Source organism: Nothobranchius furzeri, chromosome 18 (assembly GCF_043380555.1).
Source record: "Nothobranchius furzeri strain GRZ-AD chromosome 18, NfurGRZ-RIMD1, whole genome shotgun sequence".
Taxonomy (NCBI): domain Eukaryota; kingdom Metazoa; phylum Chordata; class Actinopteri; order Cyprinodontiformes; family Nothobranchiidae; genus Nothobranchius; species Nothobranchius furzeri.
The window spans coordinates 12,490,667-12,518,067 of NC_091758.1; the positions used below are offsets into that span (position 1 = coordinate 12,490,667).

Sequence of the window (27,401 nt, forward strand, 5' to 3'; positions counted from 1 at the left end):
ACTTCCCGGCCAAAACGGAGCAACCAGCAGCTCTTCCCGATCCTGTGGAATGCCAACATTAGTAGCGGAAAAGGAGGGAAGGCATACTGGAGAGTGTTTGATCATGGATGTGCAAGAACATCCTGTCCCAATGGGCTGTTTGGTTCCCACAAGTGAAAACCACAGCAGGCAATGTGTTGTCGTGCTCAAGGCAACGAGGTCCACCTCGGCTGCACCATACCTCTGCCAAAACATTTTCACAGTGATCAGCTTCAATCTCCACTCTCTTGGGGGCGGTTCCTGTCGGGAGAGGAGATCTGCATCACCATACTGCGTGTTGGACAAATGGGCCACCCTGACTCTCTGAAGACGGGGTAAGGCCCACCGGAGAAGCTTTCAAGCTTTTGCCAGTGAGTGAGTGGACCTGGTGCCCCCTGGTGGTTTTATGTGGACTACCGATGATGTGTTGTCCGACCTGACAAGGACATGTGTCCCTTCTGGGGCAGGGAGAAAGTAGGTGCCTCAAGCAACCGTCGGTGTGCCGAATACGCCTGTGTCTGTGTCGTTTGAGGAGGAGGCCTAGGCTGAGCCATATCTGTAGGGGGCGTAAGAATATATACTGTAAGGGCACCACCAGTGGCATGGCTGTCAGCTTGCCCAACAACTGGAGGACTAAACCATAGGATATAACCCCACGTCTCAGGGCACATGAGACTAGACAAATCACCTCCGTCAACCTTTGAGGGGATGGGGAGTCGGTCATGGCCAGAGAGTCGAAGGCAATGCCAATGAACATCACTTGTTGGCTCGGTATCGAGGTACTCTTTGTAAAGTTCACTGTAGGACCCAAACAAGACACATTGTCTAACAGGACAGATGTGTGGTGGTGTGCCTGCTCTGAAGTCGGAGCGCACACGAGCCAGTCGGCCTGCAATGGAGTGAGTGCTTCGGCTACACATCTGGTGAACATGTGGGGTGCAAGAGAGAGTCCTCCCAGCATTTGACATGAACTAGGGAAAAATGGCTGGGGGCCTGATGCCGGCAGTAAGAAACAGCTGCCTCTGGAATGGTTTCCTGAGGGCTTGGAGAGACTATTGCAAGGGGCACTTCAAACGGTGCTGGGTAGAGGATAGGGCTGCAACTAACGATTATTTTCATAATCGATTAATCTGTCGATTATTTTTTCGATTAATCGATTAATCGGTTTGTTATTGTTTAGCTATTTAACCTATACAAGTGATGGATGCATTTCAGTTAAGAAAAAAAACATAAGAGAATTGTGCAGTTGACTGCAATCTATTTTATTGCACATGAACACAGTCAGCAGTATAAAATGAGCTAAACAGTGCAAAATATCAGTCCAGAATAATTTTTTAGCATTAGCTGGAAGCCTGCTCCTTCCACCATGGATAGTGGCCTCATGTCTTTTACCAGCATGTTTAGAATAGAGTTTGTAAGTGGTATGAATTGCTGGGGGGTGAGTGTCTTGTTCCCCATGTAGTTGTCCATCGTTGCTTGTTTTTTTTTCTGCATAAGAAACACAAATAGACTGAAATAAGTACACATATAAAATAAAGCAGCACACACACTACAACACTAAATCAATATTATATTATTTGAATTAATTAACAATATACAGTGATCATTTATTTTGAGGGTTACGTTCTACAAAATAGCCTGCAACAGGAGATATTCAGAAAAAATTCTAATTTTTTTACTATTAAAAAGCTCTAAGTAAGAAGCTCATGAGGTTTTTACTTTGAGTCGGGAGTGTTTAAATTAGCTAGAGAAATGTGAAAAATGTTTATTTTGTGTAATACTGTTTAAGAAACATGATAAAAATGTGTTGAGGCGTTTTACAGCGTTAGACGGTAAAACGGCCTTTTAATAGTAAAAAAATGACTTTTTCTGAATTTCTCCTGTATTTAAAAATTGAAAGCGTACAACTATGCAGCGTTATATTCACCTGGACACAGCTCGTCTGTAAATTTTTCACCGCGGAGTTGTCCTTTTTTGAATGAGGAACATAGTTATGGGTTTGTGCCGTTTTTCTCTTAATGAGAACATTCTTATAAACAGACGTGCTGAATTTGGCAAGCGCATGATTCACAACACGGAGGAGATTCACGATGGCATCTAGTCAATCAGAAGTAGAACACCGTAGACTGACGCGGCAAAAAACATGTTTAACATCCAGTATAACGAACTCAGCTAAAACACTAAGTCCAGCTTGTTTATTTTCTGTTACTTACCGGGCTGGCTCTTCCAAATGACGGCTCACTTGACCGCGGTGCTCTTCCTCTGCTGCATCAGCCCCCACATGTTTTCGTCTCAAATGTTCACTTAGGGAGGTCGTGCTTCCGTGCTATGCTAGATGGTTTTTGCATATTTTACAGGTCACCCATCTTTTCAAGGCATCTAGAGTAAAGTGCTCCCATACTCGTGAGGTTTTTGTCCGGGGTTTCTCTTCAGTTTTGTCGCTTCTATTTTTCTTCCGTATTTCCTCTTGTTCCGCCATCTCTCACAGCAAGATGAGCGTCAGTAACGTGATACGTCATGAAAACCGAGGGCACTCATTGGCTCATTTCTTCTTCTACGGCTCCACTGGTAGATCAGTGGCTCATTACTGCCACACACTGGCGGCAAATTTAACAGCTTGTAACCGATGTCAGATTGTGGTAAAAATAGACTTTATGCGGTAAAATATGATTATTAAACAACTAATCGATGACTAAAAAAGTTGTTAACTATTTTAATAATCGATTATAATCGATTAAATCGATTAGTTGTTTCAGCTCTAGTAGAGGAGTTCGACCTGAGGATTCATGTACACTCAACTGTAGGCGGGGTCCTGGTTTGTGAGTGAAAAGTAGTAGCACGTCCAGGCTTGGGCCTGGGAGACCGGTGCAGGTTAGCAAACGTTTGCAGAGATTTAGTAGCCTCAACAACACGCTCCAGGGTTTGTTGGGTAGCAGGGCCAAACACTTGCCCTAGGATGACAGAGTGTGCAGAGTGTACCCCGGCAGAAGTCTGACAAGAGAGACTGAGCCAGCCACACCCGACGTTAAGTTATCGTAAGGGGTAGACCTCAACATGCCCAGTAACCTGGACATGAATGTAAAAAACCTGTAGCGAGACATCGCTCAGGTTTTGAGTAGCGTCATCAAGCCCTGCCACCTTCAAGGACTGAGAGAGGGCAAGAGCCGAGTGTGAAAAGGAGTTGCTCGGGCGAGCAATGCAAGCTGCTGTGTCGTAGCTCTTGGTAAGAAGCTCATCAGTGACCCTGCATTGAGGGCGAGGACAACGGGCACTTGGACAGGTAGCGTCAGCTGGGGCTACCCTTAGACTGGCAATAGCACTATCCACAGGTGACATATGCTCTGAGCCGTACTTGGATGCATCCTGCATAGAGCTAAGAGGTCTGCAATCTGCAGAGTCTGGGGTCCTCCCAACATCAGTGGAGTCCCTCAATGTAAAGTTGTTAGATCGGTACAGTAAATGCTGGCAACTGAGTGACCTTGAAAAAAGGGATAGTAATGTTTGCAGGAGAGTTATTAATGTCAAGTCTGGATCAGGCCACACACTGTTTCACAAAGGACAGATCAGGTCCAGTCTCTCAACCTTAGCAGACAAGACATAGTCCTTGCGTATCTTCTTAGCTGAGGGGATATCAGCATGTGAAGGTTAAGGGTGCTTTGACCCCTTCCCGGGGCAAGAGGCCAGGGTCCTTTGAGGCATTGTTTTCTCCACTGTGGCTAGCCATGTGTAACTCCTACCAAGCAGTTGCGAAACTACCAGCGAGAGCGATTAATCCAACAGGTAGTATAGAACCTTGGTACAATGCGAGAATGCAAAAAAGGACTGATTTCCGGTGGTGTGGGGTGTATATATAGACTGCTACCACGTCACCTGGGTTACGTCCAATGAGTGGCTTTGCTGGTATTTCCTCTAGAACTCTGTGCTGTACGCATGCGAATATCCAGTGCTTTGCACCGCCCTCTGATGGTCAGGAGGAATGAAATGGAACAACTATTTAACAGAGGTTTATATACAGACACTTCATGCGCAGTCTCAACTGGCACATCTGTACCAAGTGTATGTGGAATGCATAACCGTTTCCAGGCGCGCAGATAGGGTGGGGTTCGGGGGGAATCTGCCCCCCCCCCCCAGATTCAGATCGACCCCAATCTGTCCCCACACTAAGGCCAGAAAGAAAAAAATTTGGAGGTTAAGCGCTTAAAGCTCCTTTTTCCAATTGCATTGAATGCAGCAAAAGTGGTTGCTGCTAGGATGCAGGATGAAGCAACAATTACTGCATTTTTTAAAAAGACCAATCTCTTTATTTATGCTTGTTGGTTATAGTTTCAGTACATTGTTGTCAGTGTTGGGACTTACTCATTATAAGCGCCAAAGCCTCATTGCTGACTTTAACAAGTCTCATCTACAAATATGATCCCTCATGAAGTTTCTACTTTACACCAGAAGATAGTGGAGATGCGTGCAACATGAAGAGCGCAAATATTATAGACTGACCATACGTCTTCTTTCCCCCGGACATGTCCACTTCGGGGGTTTTCCTACATTGATCAAAATGTCCGGTTTTTCATCCAGGAGCAGGGATCGAGTTATGGGGCTAGATATCTGTCAGGGAAAGATCCAGTTTCTGCCTATGTTACAATATTTATGGAATCTCAGCGTAGCGGGATGTTGTTGAGCAGAGAAGACGCAGAGCGCTGATCGTTGGTGCACCCGCTGCGTCCTGCACACCATACATTCTCAAGGTGGCGCAACAAAACTATTATTATTAACACATGATCGTTCATATCTGTTTAAATCCTCTGGTATTCTGTGTTTTAATTGTTCCTGACGCGCTCCGCTCGTCGTGTGCTGCGGTGATGTCACCTCACTGACGCAGCATCGAAACGCGCTCGCCGCTTTGCGGTCAGGAGATCCCTTTGATCTGCTCAGAAGTTACTGATGAGGTGAAAAAGTGAGAATCCAGGCAGCAGTTTTTCTGGAGAGTTTAGAGGAGATGCAGGAAGATGAGACAGACAGGACAGGAAATAGTTAAATAAAAACAAGAAAACAAAAAGTGTTTGGAAGTCAAATGTAGGTAGATTTATCTCCACTACACATTTTTACCAGTATAAAACAATAAGTTATACACACGTAATATTTATACATCTGATACAATTCAGATCACCTTCAAAATTCAGTCGCACACCAGGGCCGTTTCAAGGCATTTTGGGGGCCAAGGCAATACGTAAAAAAGGGCAGATGGGGAAGTCAAAGTGTGCCACATAATCATAAAAATAAAAGTTAAATATAAAATTCAAAAAGCTTTATATATTTATATATAAATTTAAACTTTCCAAATATAATGGCACTTTCTAAATAACGTAAAAATAAGAAGGAACATCTGTTGGTCAGAGGCAGAAAAGTTTGGGATAAGTGATAAGTGAATATCGTTTTTTAAATATATGTGCAGTATTTTTTTACACAGGGCTTTTATGTTTTCTGTAAAGATTGTTATGCTGAAAATCAGTTAATGTTTAAATCAAACATGTTTTGCATGAAGCATGAGGTTTTGGTTAGAAATTGATGGGGAGAATAACAAATGACTGACTTGAATAGTGTTGATCAGGCAGAGCTTTGTTGCCAGCGTTCCACTGCATAATGGCTTCAAACACATCTATAAAAGTGTTAGTTTTTACGTAAACCATTGGATGAAGTTACTCAAACTCACTGAGCTCTAGTTAAGGCTCTTGCAATAGTTTGTGTACGTGCATGTGTGTGTGTATGTCTTTGGGGGGGGGGTACATTGTCCCCCCCCCCCCCCCCCCCCCGTTTGAAACCCCTATCTGCGCCCTTGACACAGGGTATCTGCAGGTCCTTAAAAAGTCTTAAAAAGTCTTAAATTAGCTTTTCCAAATTTAAGGCCTTAAAAATCATTAAAAATGATGAATAATCCTTAAATACAGTTTCCAGAGGTCTTAAATTACCAAAGACCCAATAAACAAGATTCTTTTATTTCTATAAAATTTTCGTGAATTTCTAGTTAGTGTTCAGCATTTTTGTGTATGACATTGGCGTAAGCGGAGCCGTATACATTCAGTTGGTTGTGAAAGGGGGCTATTTTTAGATGAGCACACTAGCTGGTTAAGCTAGTGGGAGCTTGCGCCATGGGGAAGTGGAAGTTTAATGGTAACTGGATGGCTAATCCCACGATCGCAGCGTGGTTAGCACCGGTTCCAGGCAATAGCTGGAAATTATAGCTTAAATTTAATTTTTTAAAATGATAAATGACCCGCACTTGTATAGCGCTTGTCAGAGTAAGGACTCCAGAGCGCTTTACACTACAGTGCATCATTCATCCATTCACACACACGCATTCACACACTGATGGTGATGAGCTACGATGTAGCCACAGCTGCCCTGGGGCGCACTGACAGAGACGCCACTGGTCCCTCACCAGCAGGCAAGGTGGGTTAAGTGTCTTGTCCAAGGACACAACAGCAGAATTCTCTGTCCGGAGCCGGGATCGAACCTGCAACCTTCCGATTACTGGATAACCCACTCAACCTGTTGAGCTACTGCTGCCTTGCTTAAACAGCTTAAATTTGGTCAAAGTGGCCTTAAAAAAGGTCTTAAAAAGTCTTAAATTTGGCTCCCTTAAACCTGCAGATACCCTGTTGACAGTTTCTTCCACTGACTGGTTTCAGTTATATAATCTTCTTCCCATCTGTGTTAACATTGTAAAGTCATCCAGTGACAAATGTTTAAACGTTTTTGATCTTGTGCATCACAGCCATGGGCTGAAGCTCCGTGATGCACAAGATGCTCACAAGATTTTCTCAGGATCCAGTTGCACGATTTTGATGGTTCGACCCCCGGATGGAACTTCTGAGCTGGTAGAATCACTTGCTGTCGAGTTATTTTTTCGGGTGGCTTTCGTAAACCAATCACAGGAGTAGATTTGCAGTAAGCCAGGAAATGGTGGAACTTGGCGTTGGATATTTGTAAACACCCTTCAACAGCTAAATATAGCTGATAAAAGTCCGGAATCAGCTCTATTTGATGGTCAGACAAAACAAGTAGATTTTTTTTATTACACAGATTTTTCAAAGGGTTAAACAATAGTCTGACACACACCAAACTGGCACATAAATGATCTTAGTCAACTTTTTATACTTTTTAATCATATTTATTTATTTAAAAATTATTTATAAATTTTTTAATTTTTGCTCTTGTGAAGCGCCTCGTGACTTTTATCTTGAGGCACTTCATAAAAGGTTGTTTCTTCTATAAACGGCTCAATTGGATTAAGGAAGAGACATGGGTTTTTCCTGCCAGCTACATCTTCTTGATGCATCGTCAGATCCACAAAAACTTTAATATGCTCCCTTGTGGATGACTGTTTAACGCATCGGTTCTATATATTTATATCATTGCCTCTCCAAAACAGGAATTGGGTAAAGCGTCCATTTACTAGCTCGGACTTTCAAGGCATTTTAAAGCAGTCCTAGTGGATCCTAAGAGCACTACAGAAAATTTTATTGGGGCTTGCCCATTGTACCCTCTAGTGGTGACATGTGGAATTGATCGCCAAACTCGGACACGTTTGGGTGGGTTGAGGTGTTAATAACTTGGTGGTACACAATGCTCATGGTCGCAACACTAGGCTCGAGCGTCGCCGACCCGCATTTGTTTATTTATTCATTCTTGGTCTGTAGTTCAAATTAAAACACAATTTTAGTTCAGTTTATGCCTTATGTCTTTGGCAGTGAACCAATGTTAGTTTCCTAACTAGGTCCCATCTGTTATCGAACATTAAGTGCGGTGGTCATGCTCAGCGTCTGCTGTAAGTGGTGATGATGCTTGGTTGTGACTGTTGGCAGAATCCCAGTATGCTTTTGTCAACAATTTGTAACAACCAAATAATCCAGTGTTTCTTATATTTGTTCCCTCTTTGTATTTAGGTTGGTTACAGAGTCTGGAGCAGTTCTGGGTGGCAGATCTGACTTTCTCCACTACCTTACTGGGACAGTTTCTGGAGGATATGGAGGCCTATGCAGAGGTGACCATAGCCATTTCCTAAAACGATTCCCAGCATGTGAAATGAAAAATATATAGCCAACTAGTCTCAGTCATTTTTGAGCTGCAATGGCAAATCTGCAAAACCAGCTCGCATTTAAACCAGCGGTCTCCGACGCACTTGAAAGTCACTCACCTGGAAGCACAGTAGCCACAGAGCCATCCCACCTGACTCCAAAAATGATGGCCTAATTAACAAGGGACAGCTTTGAAATTTGAAGGCAAGTCATCCCCATTTTCTGTAATCTAATCTAAAATTATTTTTTTTGGAAATAAAATAAACATCTGATCATTGCTCAAATCTTTCTACACAGAGTACTAGTCTTATTACTCACAGGCAGAGAGGCACATGAGAGGCGGGACTAGCCAGCTCAAAAATAATCAGTCAGAAAACAGGTGGAAATGCAGACTGTACCGCGCAACACTGTAGTCAAAAATGGCGTCTGGCGACGGCGCAAACATCTTTTTTTAGAAGAAAGGCTTTTAGCGCTTCTACTTGTGATTTTAAAGACACGTCCAAGTCATTTAGAACAGAGGAAAGAGCCGCAGCGAACTCCGCTTCAGACGCTGTCTTCGTTGTTTATGAGAAACTGAGGGTTGCAATGTGTGACGTACGCTGCTCAGCGCTGATTGGCTCAGTTCAAATTCTCGGGGTGGAATAATTTGAATAAGAGTAATTCAGTCAGAAGGGAAACTGACACATAAATGTAGCTGCTGTCAGTGACAGTCTAACAGATTTAAAACATTAAAACTCTCAACAGACTAATAGTCCACAAAAGAAAAAAAAATCACAACTTTGTGTGTTGTGAGATTTATTATGTTTATTATATTTATTTATTATCCCCATCAGCTCCTAGTAGGCAGAGCGCAGTGTCATCCACCACAGATAAAGGCTGTTTTGGCAGGATGACTTTAATTAATTTTACAGGTTATTGCTGAGCTTTCTGGCGGTCACGCTCTCACGCACACACACACACACACAAGTGTTGACGAGTGGCTACGTTTGACTGTTGATGCTCCGTGTGTTTTTATTTCTGCAGTGAGCCAAACTTACCTCACACCGCCCGGAGTTTGTTCTTTAAAACTCTTATTAAATCCACCATGCTGATGCTTTTCAAACGAGTTTCCTCTGTGCAGGAATTAAAGTTTATATCACAGAGAAAGTTTAACAGACGCGTATGTCTACGTTTTTGCCACTGCGCACCTGCGCATTGTGAGGGAAGGGAGGCAGACACTCAAGGTCTCTGTGGGCTGCAGAGTAGAAGCGACAGACAGCTGGCGTGATCAGCGCTGAAGAGTGCTGATCAAAATTAGCAGATCACGTTTTTTTTCCACAGAGATCGGCCACGGATTCTTATTCTGGTTGGCGTCCTGGTAATCGAAACTAGGAATTGAAATAAAAAATTAAATGATTCCGGTAAAAACTTAGTCCTGGTTCCGATCGATGCTTGATGCCCAACCCTACTTAGAGTTTTGTCTTTTCAACACATTTAGCTTGTGTTTTATTAAAAATGTCATACTTTTTTCATTTTGTCAGAATTTTTGTGTTGCTTTGGAAAAATAATCATAACACAACAATTACGTGAGAGGGTTTGCATTAAGGGACGTTTAAAGAACATAAAGAACGTTTTTGCTGTCCAGATATTTAAATAACGTTCAGATTTCAGTTTTCTGCTGTTTAGGATTGTTTTCTCTGTTCTTCACTTTTTGTGCTTTATTTACATTTTGGTGCTTTTTGCTTCTAAATCTTTCAAAACATTCAGCTCATTTTAACAGTTTTGCTTAGTTTCAGCTTAAGCAATTAGTTTCAGAATTCAGCATATGATGCTAATTTCACAGTCCAGCTAAATGTAAAAATTGAACTGTTAAACTAGTCCTACTGAAATAACAGGTGTTTAGACATTTTAGCTGTCCAATTTTTTAAACGGTGTTCACAGATTTGAGTTTTCTGCTATTTAGGATTAGTTTTCTTGATTCTTCACTTACTTTTTGTGCTTTTTTTTGCTTCTTTGTGCTTTTTGCTTTCACATCTTTCACTAAATTCAGCTCATTTAACAGTTTAGCTTAGTTTCAGCTTGCTTCAGCTATTCAACAACTTCAGCAATCGGTGACCAAATTTAGCATAAATGCTAATTTCACAGTTCAGCTAAATGTAAAAATCAAACTGTTAAACTAGTCCTACACAAATAACAGGTGTTTAGACATTTAAGCTGTCCAGATTTTTATACAATGTTCACATTTAAGTTTTTTTTGCTATTTAGCATTATTTTTCTCTATTCTTCACTTACTTTTTGTGCTTTATTTGCTTGTTGGTGCTTTTTGCTTCTACATCTTTCAAGACATTCAGCTCATTTTGACATATTTGCTTAGTTTCAGCTTCAGTTTAGCAGTTCAGCAGCTTCAGCTTACAGTTTCAGCTATCCAGCATTCAAACAGCATTTGTACAATAAATGCAATTTTTCTAGTTTATTTTGAGTTTCAAAACAGGAATGTCACTATTTTCCTTTTACTTTTCTTTACAATGTTGATAAAATACATAGAAACCAACTTGTGAATACAATGCATGTTAATATAAGCTGTGTTTTCTCTGTTAACTTTATGGAACATGTTGCTGTAGAAGCATATTCACACCTGGAAAGTATCGATGTGAATAAATTGTATGGCAGTAGCTCTTCTGAATTTTCATTGTATAAAAGTAGCTCACAGGTCATAAAAAGGTTGGAGACCTCTGATTAAATCACAGTAACAGAACTCTCACCCCGTTAGCATTCATCTTTAGGCCACGCCCCCGATATGGGAACACGCGTTACCAGAGGAAACGAGACTGCGCTTAACACCAGTCGTTGTTTTCTAGGGAGAGTAGTACTCTTCAAGCATCTTTGCTGTCCGTGACTTCAAATGGTGTTTTTCTTTTTGGGACTCTTAATAGTTTGTCCTAAAGTTGTAGCGGTAGCAGCCGCATGTTTCTCCATCTCTGATATTATTGAGCGGAGAACCTCTTACACCAGTGGTGTTCAGACAAATGTGAGAGAACCACTTAATTTTTTATTAATTTTTTTTATCTCTGCAGGATATTCATAACTATACAGTGGGATTCGAAAGTTTAAGAAGCCTTGTTAATCTTCATGATTTAAATGACAACAGTGCCCAAATGTATGCACCTGCCTAATTTTATTTAAACAATTATTGCACACTTTCTGTAAATCTATAAACTTCGGTTCACCTCTCAAATATCACTGTGTGTGTCTCCTATATGATATATTTGACCTATTTTTTTTATCATAACCAATGATTTATACAGAAAAATCATGAAGATTAACAATCTTTCACTTGTCTTGAGGACGTAAAAAATTGGATGACTCAAAACTTTCTGCTTTTAAATCAAGACAAGACTGAAGTTCTCATCTTTGGACCATAAATCCAGAAAAGGAAACGGCTTAGTCAATCACCTGACCTGAACGGCATTACATTAGTCTCCGAGAACAAAGTAAGGAACCTTGGTGTTATCTTTGACCAGGACATGTCATTCAATCCCAGGTTAATCAGGTCTGTAGGATTTCCTTTTTCCATCTTCGGAATATTGCTAAGATTAAAAGCATCCTTTCCAGGAGTGATGCTGAAAAACTAGTTTTTATTACATCAAGACTGGATTACTGTAATTCATTACTCTCAGGAAGTCCACAGAATGCAGTTAAAAGTCTTCAGCTTGTCCAAAATGCTGCAGCTAGAGTTCTGATGAGAATTAAAAAGAGAGATCATATCTCTCCTGTCTTAGCTTCCCTACATTGGCTACCTGTTAAACTCAGAATAGATTTTAAGATCCTTCTTCTCACATATAAAGCTCTTAATAATCAAGCTCCATCATACATCAGTGATCTGATTTTTCCATACGTTCCTAACCGAGCACTTCGCGCACGTGTGTGTGTGTGTGCGCGCGTGTGCGCGTGCTCGGTCTTCTTGATCCCCAGTGAGTCGTGGAGGATGGCTGCTTATACTGAGCCAGGATCCTCTGGAGGTTTCTTCCTGTTAAAAGGGAGTTTTCCTCTCCACTGTCGCTGCATGCTTGCTTAATATGAGGATTGCTGTAAAGACTCTGACACTAGTCAGTGACTTGATGCAATTTGCTGTGTTCCTTATATAGGAAACTTTACTGATTGGCTTAATGAACTGACCTGTATTGGAATGTTTACTGTGTGAAGTGCCTTGATTTGGTGCTATTTAAATTAACTGAATTGAATTGTACAATGCTGCAACTTTAAGAGCTATGAACAAAATGTTTAAAGAGACAATGTGTAATTTTTATTATTAATTTCTGGAAATATCCATCTGGGCATTGCCATATTAGATGCCATGTTTCCTTCTACAGGAGCCCATGAGGAAAAAATGCATTTACTGATTCGTAACAAATGGTCACAAAACTTTCATCATTCTTAAATGTTGTTTTCCACATTTACCTCCACCTGTTGCCAGTGATGAAAGGGAGTCTGATGTGTTGTTATTTTGCTAGTTTGCACTCCCCAGGGCTTTTTGACCCTAATAGGCATCCCTTGGTAAGGTCTTATTCCAACACAAAAATTCTGCTTGCTTGCAACAATTTGGGTACCTACTGCCCCCTATTGCCAGGAAAAATGCACACTGTTACTTTAAACTAGTTTTATTCATTTATTTTGCAGATTTGCCTTTGTGGTTTAATTAATTACAATAAAAAATCTTAATTTTGCAAGGACTCTTCCAGTATATGACGACCCTTTGACCTTGTCACCTCACTCCTTATGCTCTTCTTTAGGACCTGAGTCATGTGGTGTCAGGAGAAGTGCTAGATGAGGACATCCCCCCACCCTCAGTGTCACTGCCCAAGTTGGCAGCTCTGCTGAGGGTTTTCAGCACGGTTGTCCGCAGCATTGGAGAGCGATTCAGCCCTGTTAGAGGACCACCCATCACTGAAGTCTATGTGACTGATGTAAGAAACTCCAGAGACCTGGGTTAGGGGCTGGGGAGTGAGGTCCACATGTCGTAGTAGATGAGTGATGTGTGTACCACAGGAGATGTCCTTGTCTTTCAGGGTGTTTGGGTTAGAATGTTTCAGCTGATTCAGATCAATATTTTTGTACATATCAGCAGTGTGACTGAGTTGAGACATTTTACAGCCCAACACCAACTTATCAGTTATCAGTCAGTCATTTTCTGTCGATATTTCAGACAGAGATATAATTTTGTTGCCACTTCTAACTTGGCTGTAAAAGTTGGTTGTTTTTAACATCTGTGTGCAACAATGTTCACGTGTGATTACAAGAATGTTTGAGTTTCTCTGTTCTTTTGTTTAAGGTTCTGAACAGAGTTCTAAGCTGTGTAACAACAGCAAAGCAAGTCCAGTTCTCAGAGGCGGTTCTGACAGCAGGAAACGAGTGTGTGGGGGTGTTGCTGGCCAGCGTAGAGCCATGTGGTCAGCTGATGGAGGCAGTTCTTGCTTATGGCCTGGACCAGCTGGACTGCTGCCAGGCCTGTGGTTCTGATTACAGCCTAGCTGTGCTCAGTCTTCTCACTCTGGTACAGTCACTTTCAGTGTTCTTATCACAACAGAGCTGCGATCCCTTAAAGACCAAGTTGACTGAGAAATAGTTTTAAACACATGTTCGGTCACTCTGAGGTGTTCATGCAGGCTGAACATGCGTCTGAGGAAGGAGTGACGTCTGAGGACTCTTTGTAACCGCCCATCTACACGTTCTAGAATCTGATTAGTCCAAAAACGATAAACAAGAATCTTTTAAAGGTTCAGTCATTTCCTCTAAAATACAGTTCCAGTCAGCTGTGCCAGTTCGGCCAAATTGTGTCAGCAGCATAAAGAACCATCCTTTTCAAGGCGTAATAACTTCTTTGCTAAGCCTGCAAACAACTCCATCAGATGCAAACTTCATCTGACCGCCAGCAGACACCCGGGTTGTATGTCATCGGGCTAGCCGTACAATTTCAGACAAAGTTACGACCTTTGACATTCCAGAGGTAAACTCCTCTCCACAGTCTGACCGACTCGACTTCCTGCCAGCTGGACCTAACGAGAGCTCCCATCACAAGGGTAGTTGTAGTCTCTCACCTGGCCCTGGATGGTTTGTATTATGTATTTGATAACTTGTTAAACCTCGTTGAACATTCAGGTAGACTTCTTTTACAACCCAGACATCACACCTTTCTCAGACGCTTAAGAAACTTATTTCACTTAATGTGAAGTAAATATATTGAGCATTGATTTGTTAAAATACCAATAATAATATACTGAAAAATATACATGATCAAATCAAAGTAGTAGACTCATTTGGTGTTTTTAAGATCTGCAATCAGGAATTAAATAACTGTTGATTCATTCTGTACTGTGAAGCAGTCAGGGCATTATTAAATCACTTTAGATAAAACATATGATTGTAATCAACTTGTAGAGTGAAAGAAATCATTTTATGAAACAGAATAAGCGTCATTTTGTTAAGTGTAAAGTCTCGTCATCTGGAGTAGACCTTGTAGCTTCCAGCACATAAGGGAGAGGGCTTACTCTTCCCGGTGCCAAAGTTAGGGAAGTTAAACAGGAGACTGTTCTGGTATGAAGACGCAGCATTCCTGGCAGAAGACACGGGCTGGACACTTGATGTGTGGCATCTGCCTGCTGGTAGGGCAGGTTGCTGACCTTGTTGACTTTCTCTAATGCTACACCACTGCAGATGTGTTGAAGAAAACAAGCAAACTTGGTCTTTAAACTGTTAAAATCTCTGTTTTCATGGAGCTGTCATCTGTTGCAGAGTTGTTGACAGGTGCTGTTGTTGAAGTTGTGGATGTCTTTTCAGATCGTGGACCAGGTAAACACAAAGCTGCCTGTGTCTTTTGTTGAAAAGTTACTGGCACCAAACTCTCAGCTGCTGAAGCTGCGCCTCCATTCAGAAAAAGAGGTGTGTATCCTTCATTTGATCCTCAGAGCGGTGTCGCAGGTTCCTAGACGATGTTTTCCCATCTTCTATGCTACGAGAGTAAACATTCTGGTAGAATCAAGTCAGAGTCCCATTGAATAATCAACTGAAACTGTGACGTTTGAACGTTGATTTTATTAAAATTTGATTTAATGACTTTAATGTCTGAGCCCTGCATTTACCTGGAGGATGAAAACACCCCAACCTAATTCTGCACTCGTCCGAAACGGTCTAGAAAATAGCTGTCTAATTCTAACCGGACTGCAAAGCATGCAGGTTTAACTTTTACTTACTTCAGAGGAAAGATCTCCAGGACGCTGTGCCATCTTCTTGTTCCTTCTCCTGGTTTGAAGCCTGCTTTTTCCAGTCAGAGAACCTCTCTGCCATCTAGTGGTCATTTCTTATAACCCTTTGACTATGTTTTCATGGCTCATAAACACATATATGTCTAAATAAACAATTATGAAAAATGTAACGTAGGCCTATCTTTTAAAACTACAGGATCCTGAGATACAATATTTTTCAACAGAAAAACAGTTTTGTCCCTTCAACACAAGTTTAGACTAAATCCAAAAGAAATTCAAATTTCCCAGCTTCCACCCAGCATTCAAACGCACCATGTACGCACGAATCAGTCAGGTGGGGAAAGAGTCTCAGAAGTGTTTGTGTACTTGTAAACTGATCTGCGTGTACTGTAGTTTTGTCTGTGTGTACAAGGTGATTTCTGTGTGTGTGTGTGTGTGTGTGTGTGTGTGTGTGTGTGTGTGTGTGTGTATATGTATGTATAGGAGCTGAAGTTGCACACAAAAATGTAAACGCAATTTACAAATCAAGAGCTACACATACCTAGATCTATCTACACACACGCAGATCTACACACACACACATACACATCTTTAGTTACGCACACACAAATCTACATACACACACACAAATCTAGATACACACACACACACACACACACACACACACAAATCTAGATATATATACACAAACACACACAAATCTAGATATATACACACACACACAAATCTAGATATACGCACACACATACACTCACAAATCTACATACACACACATACACACAAATCTAGATATATATACACACACACACACACCTAGATATACGCACGCACGCACGCGCACACACACACACACACACACACACACACACACACACACACCTACATACACACACACATACACACACCCACCTACATACACACACACATACACACACAAATCTACATACACACACTTACACTCACAAATCTACATACACACACATACACACACAAATCTACATACACACACTTACACTCACAAATCTACATACACACACATACACACACAAATCTACATACACACACTTACACTCACAAATCTACATACACACACACACACAAATCTAGATACATACACACACATAGATCTTTTGAGACTATTTTCTGCCCATACATCTATTTCTCATTCAAATTTAGAAAGGTCAAAGCCATCCATGATTAGATTTCGTCCAAGCATGCAGCTGTTTTGACGCTGTAACCATCCTTCCGTGTTAGGGGCAAATACAGCTGCAAGTCATCCGCGTAACAGCCGAATGTAATTTTATGCTTCCTGAAGATGGACCCCACAGGCAGCAGATGCAGACTGAAAAGCAGAGGTCCAAGTACTGAGCCCTGAGCAGGTCAGACAGATTGTTTGGAGCGCTACGCTGCAGGTCCTTAAACACTAGCATCTTAAAATTGACTATAAAACAAACTGGGAGCCAATGTAAAACAAATAAGCGGTGTTGTTAAAAGTCACAAAGGCTTTGAGTTTTCAACAAAACTCAATCATAAAGGCACAGATAGGAAAGAACCGATGGGAAAGACGAGTAGAGCTGATTTCTATAAAAACAGGAGGAAGTATGAAGGCACAATGATTTAGCCATTAGTTCTGTAGATGATCCATGCTTCTGGAGAGTGATAATTGAAAGTGTGTGTGCGTGTGTAGGTAATGTCTGCTGTACATGGAGTATATCAGGCCCTGCTGAGCATCAAAAACATTCCCACCCTGGAAGCAGCGTATAAGATGGTTCTAGGTGAGATGGCCTGTGCTCTGTCCAGCCTGAAGGAGAGCCTGAAACCCAGCGGCGGGACTCCTAGCAGTCCTTGCTCCAGTATCCAGCACCCAGCTTTTGCTTCTCTTATTCTGCCTGTGGAGAACGCCCAGTTCACCCTCATCTTCAACCTCAGTACCCTCACCACCATCGGAAACACCAAGAACTCTCTGATCGGGGTGGGTCTTTGTTCCGTACTAACTTTGGTGTTCATCACTAGCCATGCTAAGAGACTGGTTCAGCACATCAGTAGTGCATAAAAATATGGAAACCTTTCCTGAAGGATGACTTTTCCACTAATTATTCGTGTGTGTTTTTCTGTTCGAGCTAGATGTGGGCCTTGTCTCCCACAATCTTCACTCTCCTCAGTCACAATCTGATGCTGGTTCATGCAGAGTTAGCAGTCCACTACCCCGCCATTCAGTATGCTGTACTCTACTCCCTGTACTCGCACTGCACCAGGTAAAACACTACAACCGTATCGTGCTTTCATGTGAAAGTGAAATGCAAAAGTTCATAGTTTGGTTATTTCAATCTTCCGGAGTCAAACTATTCGGTGATCAGGTGAGCACAAACATACAGGTAGGTGTTCTGAGAAGAAACCAGTAAGAATTAATGAAAGTACACATTTCTTAATGCAAAGCTAATTACAGGTTAATTTTATTGCTTGGATAAAACCGCGAGGTTCTGATTAATCATGAATAAAGAAACAGACTTAAAACATTCTTAGAAATGGCAGACATTGTTAGCCCTTGCTCAGAGAGGCTTTCTTTCATGAACGTTGTTTTAAAGTGTGAGAAAGCCACCAGTTAAGGTAATAGTTCTGTTGAGTTACGTCAACATATAAAAAAAAATCTGAGCTAATCTCAAAAGCCAGGCTCACTCTGAAAATCCCGGCTTAATTTCCCTAAATTCAGTTCCATGATTCAGGCTAACCTGAAGCCCCGCCCATTCACCATGGTGACATATGCTTGTGGACACACTTGCTCCATGGTATGCTCTGAATATGTTAAAATATTCTTAAAGGCACATTACAACTGGTAACATATATGCAAAAGGAAAGACTGTATTGATGCGACTAGTACGGATGCTCCACTCCCATCGTGTGATTGGAAATCAGGCATGATCGCGCGATGTTCAAATGATCTGAATTAGGTGTTAGTTTCTGATGTCGTTTTTCTTCTAACCCTTTCTTTTGTTTGTTCCAGACACGATCATTTCATCTCATCCAGTTTGTCATCATCGTCTCCTTCTCTGTTTGACGGTGCTGTCATCAGCACTGTTACCACGGCAACAAAGAAACATTTTAGCACTTTGCTAAGCCTGTTGGGACATCTGCTGTCGAAGGAGCACGTTTACCCTGATGCTAGGTTGGTAAATACACTCTTGTCCAGTGGAAGAACTATTTCAGCTAAACAGCTCTCGGGTTAAGCAATGAAAAAGATGCTACAACTCTAAAAAATTTCATGGAAAATACGGTGGGTTGTTCTCGGTCGGTGGTGTAAACCTGAATCCACAAACAACCTGGTGCCAGAACACAAAATCCACTCCCAGTTCAAAGTCTAAGTGGGACTTTACACTTGGACACATTTGTGACATGTGATGATTTAAAGCAGCATGGTGTCAAGCAGGTGAGGAGGAGGTGCTTCATCCAGGTGAGTAGACGGGGCTTCAGTCCAACATCCAGAGGAAAGTCAACATGGCAGCTTTAGGACATTGCTGGTTCCCTTATCAGCAGTGTGAGTAACAAAACCTCCAGGTCTATCGGAGCTTTGAGTCAGCTCAGAACGCCTAGCTGCTGCCCTGAACGGGTCAGCTCTTTTTTAGAACACCCACGTCTGAGCAGCACACGCCCCCTAGTGACGAGACCAGCCGCTGGACTAGCAGCATCCTCTGACTTAAATCAGCAGGTGATTAATGGGCTTCTGCAGAGCTTTGTAAGCTGCTGAACAGGTGATTGCGGTATCTTGGAGCAGGGACATAACAAAACCACGAAAGGGTGCATGTTACTACCTACCATAGCGGAGAGGAATCAGAATCAGAATAGGTTTATTGCCATTGTCAGTGAACAAACAATTCACAAACTAGGAACTTGCTTCGGTACTAATGTGCTACATATAACATGAATAATAAGATAAAAAATAGAATAAAAAAACTTGAATAAAACTTTCAGCTATAAAAATGGCAGGTAATGGTAACATGGCCGATAACATGACGTTGTGTCGAGTACAGAAGACGAGCATGGTTGTGTGTTTATAATCTATTCACAAGTCTAACGGCAGATGGAAAGAAGCTGTTCTTATGGCGGGAGGTTCTGGTCTGGATGGACCGTAACCTCCTGCCTGAGGGAAGCGGCTCAAAAAGTCTGTGTCCCGGGTGAGAAGGGTCAGCTGCTATCCGACCTGCACGCCCCCGAGTTCTGGAGACGTACAGGTCCTGGAGAGATGGAAGGCTGCAGCCAATCACCTTCTCAGCAGAGCGCACAATGCGCTGCAGTCTATGTTTGTCCCTCACTGTGGCTCCAGCGTACCACACAGTGATGGAGGAGGTGAGGATGGACTCAATGATGGACGTGTAGAACTGCACCATCATCTGGGCCGGCAGCTTGACCTTTTTCAACTGCCGCAGAAAGTACATCCTCTGCTGGGCCTTTTTGAGCAGGGAGCTGATGGATGGCTCCCACCTAAGGTCATGTGTGATGGTGGTTCCGAGGAAGCTGAAGGAGTCCACAGTGGTGACGGGGGTGTCCGTCAGGACGAGGGGGAGAGATGGGGCTGTGACTTTCCTGAAGTCCACAATCATCTCCACTGTCTTCTGAGCATTGAGCTTCAGATTGTTGCTGCTGCACCAGTACACCAGCCGTTCCACCTCCCTCCTGTAGGCGGACTCATCACCGTCAGAGATGAGCCCGATGAGGGTGGTGTCGTCCGCAAACTTGATCAGTTTAACGGAGTCATGGCTCGAGGTGCAGCAGTTTGTGTACAGGGAGAAGAGCAGAGGAGAAAGTACACAGCCCTGTGGAGATCCTGTGCTAATTGTCTTAGTGGTGGAAACATTCTTCCCCAGCCGCACGCACTGCCTACGGTCTGTCAGGAAGTCCGTGATCCACCTGCAGGTGGAATTGGGTACGTTGAGCATGGAGAGCTTGTCCTGGAGCAGAGCAGGGAGGATGGTGTTGAACGCAGAGCTGAAGTCCACAAACAGGATCCTAGCGTAGGTTCCCGGGGAGTCCAGGTGCTGCAGGATGAAGTGGAGGGCCAGGTTGATGGCGTCGTCTACAGACCTATTAGCTCTGTATGCGAACTGCAGAGGGTCCAGGAGGGGGGAGGTGAAGGACTTGAGATGAGGGAGGACCAGGCACTCAAAAGACTTCATGACTACAGACGTCCATAGCGGAGAGGAACACTCTTGATTCAGTAATTCGGGTTACTAACGTACGTGTAAATGTATCATCACAAATATAAATATATGTATACTAAATTGGGGAATAATGAAAATATAAATGTCTCTTGAAAATGAAGGAAAACACAGTATCAGTGTGTGACTCGTTTCCTCACATGTCTGATCATCAAAGCAGAGCTTTTGGAGACGGTGGGAGAGAAGATGGAAACTACAGAGAACTTATTCTCTCTGAAACATTCAGAGTAATCTTTGTCATTGCTTTAGACAGCTGCAGCAACGAATGCATTAGCATGAAGGAAGTTCATTATTCTTCTCCTTAAGAGCACCAGAGGCACGAAAAACATCAAGTCATGGTTCATTAATAATCTTGTGATGAATCCCGACTACTAAAAAAGTCATTATTGGATTAAAATGTTTGCTCCTTTGATGGCCCTAGTTCTCAGGTATTGATTTGTATTTGAAGTGTTGGAAAAGTTTAAAAATGTGCTTTGATTAAGCGTGTGAGCCCTGAAGTTGACGTTGGCATGAATTAGTTTAGTTTTAGAGGATTGAAAGTGCATTTGCACCCATCGGTTATTGGTCATAAGTTGCCTTATTTTCTGGTTCTGTTTCAGGAAACTCCTGCTCACCTGGGCCCAGGAAATCTCTCTGCTCATGATGAAGTCCGACACCTACAGCCCGCTCTTCTCCCTGCCTTCTTTTAACAAGTTTTGCAGAGGCGTGCTGGATAATGGTGAGGACAACCTGATCACCAGAGAACTCTCCATTCCCTCCTTTCTACAGGTTTGTCTTTTATTCAAAGTGAAGAAAATGTTTCCTGTCTTTAGCTCATCATGAAGATCCAAGTGTCTGCCTTCAGAGCTGCCGCAGCTTACAGGTCCTCTCCATGTGTCTGTCCACTGAGGTCTTGCAGAGGTGAGGCTGGTTTCATCTGAAATGCTTTCAGGGCTGTGTGTCAGTCTGTCTGATATTGTGCTCATAACAGGAAGTACTGCAGTAGCGATTGTCTTGGTACTAAAGCGTGTGTGTGTGTGTGTGTGTGTGTGTGGTTTACATTGCTTTGTTAGGTGTGTGAACGTATGCAGAGTCCAGCTGGTCCACTCAGCAGTGAGAGTGAGGCAGGCCTTCTCCAAACTGCTTCGGATGATCCCACTGGACGTGGTTTTGAGGTCAGACTTCCTCGTCCATCCCTGATTGTTTTTGGTCAAATAGTTTAATGATAGTTTTGGCAACGGCATGTGTTTGTGCTTTATGGCAGTAACCACAGCCACGCAGAGATTAGAGAGATTTCTCTGGCCATCCGCCACCACATGAGTCGACCGCCGAGCAGCACCTTTCACCCCCAGGACTTTAGTGACCTCATCAGCTTCATCCTGTATGGAGTTCTGCACCGAGGAGGGTATGGTTCTGCCAACACCGTAATCAGCCACATGGATTTAAACCTGTCTCCTTCTACAGGGTCTGGGTAAACGTTTAATGGGCCATTCCCATCTGTACCGGGTCGGCCCGGGCCGGGTAGCCCCAGTCGGCCCCAGCCTGGCCCGGTTGATTCCACACATCCTTGCCTTAAGCCCATGTGGGCTGATTCTACCCACCAATCAGAGGCTTGCTCTAATGGAAGGTGTGAATTTGCTGTCAGCAGTGGGTGTGTTGGCCCTGGTCGGCCTGAAGCAGACCCCCTCCAGAAGAGGGATGAGAATGAGCCTTGGTTGGCCCGGAAAAATACCAGGCCACCCAGATATGTAAACAACCTACGCTGTCCGGCCCGGGCCGACCCGGTACAGATGGGAATGGCCCATTAGTGTCTTTCTAGTGAATGTACCCTGGGGAACTATTTCACTCATCACCCTGGCTGATTAAAACCACACAAGCACTCAGACGAGAAGGTAGACGAGCCAAGAGGAAGTGGACATGTCTCTATGGATATTCTGAAACCTTATTTAACTGAGTGTCAGGCTGCCGTGACAACAACCAACTCCGTATGTTTTAACCTTCGTCTCATCCAACAACCACAGGTCCTTCCTAATGTTTTAAATACCAGGTTCACCTGGTCAACAGGACCTGTGTCATGCTACTGAACCCTTCCAGAGCATTTGTTCTGAAAGACGTTCTTGAGACAATTTCTACTGGGGAATATGACACTTGGATTGGATAAAATCCTGCCTCCATCCTTGTGAATTCCACCCATTTTATGACGTAACCCTAGATCCTCTGCAGAGCATGATGGGCCATGAAGCAGAAGAGAGCAGTGGAAAAAAACATCCTGCTTTTAAACAAGAATGTTCTTACCATGTTGTGCTCACTGCTTTATTATTGCCAACATTCAGCTAGCACTTAGCATTTTGCTTGTAGTCACCGCCCTGGCCTTTGGGTGGTTTTAATGTTGGAATAGCGCCACTTTGAAGAATGAATCCATCTAAAAGGTGGTGGTGGTGAATGCTCTCTGAACTACAGGGTGTTCTTTTGACTGTCGTTCCCCCAGCTTGTTCAAGGCTTTTATACGTGGATCTTATTTTCTTTTTTAAATAAACACATCTCAGGGTTAGATGCCCAGAGTGCAAAAAATAAAATCAACATTATCACTCAAACTTTAAGATATGGGCCAGAGGCAAAATCACTTTGACGTGTGTAAAGAAGTATTAAAACCTCAGATGAAAAAGGTTTTTGGATTTTCGAGGCTGGAATTTTAAGAAAATTTGATGGGTTTTTTTTTACTAGAGCGGTAAAAACAGAAACTAGTTTCCGGTCTAAGCCCTGGGCAGCTGGTGACGTTTCATAAGGAGGTCTGCAGAAACCGCTATAGAGCACAACCCCCGACTCCGGTGTTTCTGCGTTAGCGTTACAGAGAGCCTAAGTCACGCCCATCTACTTCCGGACCACGGGTCCCCATAAGAAAGAAAAAATGAACGCAAGTCAACGGGGCTAAAACCGCTATTTTCTAATTCAGCTTGTTACGTGCCATGGATTTCACATATGATGTCCGTGAATTTTAAAGACAAGTTTTGATACCAAGAACGCGCTTATTTTCAAACGGGGAAACACTATTTTAGGTTTTGTGTGAAAATAAGTCCAGGACTGCAAATGCGCTTCATCGAACCAGACGCGGAGAAAACGGAGGGAAAATGTCTGTAAGTTCAGCAAACTTCCCACAGGAGGAAAGAACCACCATAAATCTGGTCATGTGGTAAGTAGCAGCTGTGCTAGGGAAGAGGAGAGTATGTGGTGACATCACATATGCGACATGCCAATTTCTAGTTTGTCGTCATGCTAATTACGAACTTTTACAAGCTAATAAATCTCAAAGCACATGACAGGCGTGGTCGAAACACCCATCATTACTTTTACAACATATGTGTGATCCAGGGCGTAAGACAAAGCGGATTAGAAATCAGCGTGTTTAGCCCCGTTGACTTGCATTCACTTTTTCCTTCTTCCGTGGACCCGTGAGCCGACCGGCAGGGGAGGAGACTTATACTCCCTATAGCAGAGAACAACCTCACTGCCTAAGGTGCAGACATGTTTTGGACCGTTTGACTCAGAACACCCGCGACCTGATTTGAACACCAAGGAGGATTCTGTTCATCTTCAGAACCAAAATCAGTTCAGTTTGTTTACTCTTGTTCAATATTTCATGTCTGTGCTCTTTGCACTTCCACCGGGAGCTCTGAGCTGACAACAGGTCTTAGCTCCATCGTACTGTTCCAATATAATTCAGTAATCTACAGAAAAATAACATAATTTTAAACAGCTTGTTGCCATGGTTACGCATCATAACAAATGCTCAAAAAGTGAAAAAAGCTAAAAAAAATAGCAGTTAAAATCCTCCAAGCTTCACAGCACCAGAAACAGAAAAGTAAAATGTCCAAAAAATACAATTTTTCTTGAGAAACTAGAAGAAAAAATGCCCAAGAAAAGGCAAAACTTGCATATAGTCAACAGAGCTACTCCAACATGCAGCCGCCCAGAGCAGCGCAGTTCCAGAAAAAACAGCCATGTGCTTCCTTGTGATTTTAATCATTTTCATATAGTCAAACCTCTTTACCTCAGCTCTGTCTTTGGTCCAGATGGGCGGTATCAACCAAGAAAAAACAGCTGGTTAAATTCTCAGATTGGGGTTGGTGTTATTGTGGGTCAGATTTCTTCTCCTAAGCGCCACATTTCTCTGTTCCCAGCAAAGAGCCGTGGCTGGAGCGCCTGTACTACAGCTGCCAGCGACTTGAGAAGCGGGATGGTCGTGGAAGTGCCGATGGCAGCAGGCCAGATGTGGTGTCCCAGGCGCTGCTGAAAACAGAGGTGGTGCTGTGGCAGTGGGCCGTTTGGGAAGCGGCTCAGTTTACTGTATTGTCAAAGCTTCGCACACCACTGGGTCGAGCCCAGGACACCTTCCAAACCATCGAAGGTAAACGCGCAGGCTTGGGTTTCAACTTACGGTTTTTTTCTATTCCAAATAAAAAGCGACAGATCGCAGATGTAAGCCTCGCTCGCCCGAGTCCCAGTCCGACTGACCAGAAACTCAAACTCTGATAATTGGCAGCATCCCTGTTATGCTAATATGCACCAGCATTGGTGCTTCCAGTGTTGTGGTTGCACTCTATTACCGTACATCTTAGTCACTTTAAGCCTTTGAACATTTAATTTTTGAATAAAATGTTCATGATTGCAGTCTATGGCTTTAGCTCTGCCTTTGCGCAGTATTTACCATGTTGCACATATGTTTTGCTACTTTGCTGGGAAAACAAGGCAGACCTGGAACTTGCACCCAAATGTTCTACAAGTTTTCTTTCTGATCTTTGGTTTAAGGGATGATTAGGAGCCTGGCTGCTCACAGCCTGAACCCAGAACAGGACCTTGGAGCATGGGCTGGAAGTGGAAGTGATGGTGATGGTCACCACTCAAATCAGCTCCGCCTCAGTCTGCTGCTTCAGTACCTGGAGAACTTGGAGAAGCTGATGTACAACGCTTACGAAGGCTGTGCCAACGCTCTCACTGCTCCCCCAAAGGTGCGCTAAAACCAAAAACAGACCGCACCTGGTTGATCATGAAATCATTTCAACTAATTCAAACAGGCATCATTATCTCACAATAATGTCGGGAGTGTTTACCACAGTGGTTCCCAAAGGCACGGTGCCAAATCAAAGCTAGCGCTCAGGGCCTCACACCCGCAATCTAAGCGCTGCGTTTAAACCTCGATTCATTCTACTGGTAACTTACAGATTAAGAGAAAGAATGTTTATTTTTGCCAAAGTAACAGCAAATTAGACAACTTTTCTAATGAAATTTGGTGTTGAATAATGCATTAACCTTTTACTTGTATCATCATCAAACTTTTAGAACATACAAGGGCAATTTTGGTGAAAGAAATCTCTCAAAAACCTATGTCAATAAAAATAAAACAACTATGGCTTCTTTTATCAGAAACAAAATCCTCAAAACTCATTTTAATATTGTCAAATATTTGTAATAAATGATAAACAGCAAGAATGGAGAACACACAAACTGGTGTTAAAAGTAAAAAACCTTTGAATTCAACAATAATTTTATTATTCTGACTATTACTACCCCGCTAACAATAAGACAAAAGAACTGTTTACTCACAGCCAGCGTTGACCCCCTCCCTTTGCCGGTGCAACTCCTGCACGTGGCTAACATTTTCTTGTGCAACAAAAGGAGGTCCAGGAGAAAAGGTTTGGGGACAACTGGTTTACCAGACTTTAGGTAGTGACGTTTAAACGAACTGGTTGTACTACATACACATTATTAAAAAGATAAATAAGGTATATTGTAGTACTTTTTTATATTCATTTCTTTCAGCATTTATAAAAGTTGTTCAAATATGTCATTGAAATAATTTATCTGTTTGATTTGATTCCTGGAGATGAACTTCATGCCCTAGCTTAGTGCTTGATGTGTGGGGTTTGACCCCTACTTTGGGAACCACTGAATTATGTAGTAAAAGATCTTGTCTGTCTCTCAGGGCATTAAGACGTTCTTCCACACAAACCGTCAGACCTGCCAAGACTGGCTGACAAGGATCCGACTGGCTCTGATGAGGGTTGGCCTTCTCTCTGGCCAGCCTGCAGTGACTGTACGCCATGGTTTCGACCTGCTCACAGAGTTCAAGAGCAGCAGCACACAGGTTAGACACCAACTCTAAGTTAGCTATTGGGAAAGTTTACAAGGTGTTTGAAGATTATGTCCTGAAAAGAAACAACTAAAATGAAACGTGAATGTTTTACTAAGATCTTTGCTGCTTACCTACTGATACGAGCTGATGTTTCGTGAGGGGGCCTGACAACCCGTGAGGTCAGATCCATTCAAGTCCTGCTTCCCTGTAGAGAACCAGTCTGCAAGCGGGAGACGCTTGATTAGAAATTAGTTTTATCTTTCTTAGTGTATTAACATTCACCCCTCTCCCTCTGAGGCCATTTTAATAAGACACATTGTGTCGGCAAGTCTTCATAATACTGCCACCGTGGTGTTATGAATGCGCCAGGCGGCATGGCGATTTGGGAATGTTGCGACATTCACTCCGCCCAGCTTGGTAGTAATATTACGGCAAAGCCTAAATTGAGAATGGATATTTCGCCGTGGAACAACAGAGGGTGTCTCATGATCACGTGGGGAGTTACCGGCGAACTCCGGCCGGCAACTATAGTGAAAATGAAAGTAAACGCAGCCAAAAAAACGTGATCTGCTAATTTTGATCAGCACCTTTCAGAATTGATCACACCAGCTGTCTGTCGCTTCTACTCTGCAGCCCGCAGAGACCCTGAGAGCAGCCTCGGGTCCCCCTCCTTACCCTCACAATGTGCAGGCGCACAGTGGCCAAAATGTAAGCAAACACGTTTGCTGAACTTTCTCCGTTATTTATACTTAAA

General features: G+C 42.8%; 1 protein-coding gene across 3 annotated transcripts in view; it reads left to right on the forward strand.

Moving 5' to 3' along the window:
* Nucleotides 1–27,401, forward strand: part of smg1 (SMG1 nonsense mediated mRNA decay associated PI3K related kinase) — a 138,572-nt gene that overhangs the window by 34,029 nt on the left and 77,142 nt on the right. For 2 of the 3 annotated variants that reach the window (XM_015968926.3, XM_015968927.3), the window contains exons 9-22: nt 7,959–8,056; nt 12,860–13,033; nt 13,399–13,620; nt 14,904–15,005; nt 17,016–17,300; nt 17,453–17,583; nt 18,330–18,491; nt 21,138–21,256; nt 21,351–21,438; nt 21,591–21,692; nt 21,782–21,922; nt 24,696–24,922; nt 25,324–25,523; nt 26,498–26,659. In XM_015968926.3, the coding sequence (XP_015824412.3) occupies nt 7,959–8,056; nt 12,860–13,033; nt 13,399–13,620; nt 14,904–15,005; nt 17,016–17,300; nt 17,453–17,583; nt 18,330–18,491; nt 21,138–21,256; nt 21,351–21,438; nt 21,591–21,692; nt 21,782–21,922; nt 24,696–24,922; nt 25,324–25,523; nt 26,498–26,659 (2,213 nt within the window). The remainder of the gene's footprint in view (nt 1–7,958; nt 8,057–12,859; nt 13,034–13,398; nt 13,621–14,903; nt 15,006–17,015; nt 17,301–17,452; nt 17,584–18,329; nt 18,492–21,137; nt 21,257–21,350; nt 21,439–21,590; nt 21,693–21,781; nt 21,923–24,695; nt 24,923–25,323; nt 25,524–26,497; nt 26,660–27,401) is intronic. The other variant, XM_070546966.1, reaches the window with a different exon arrangement.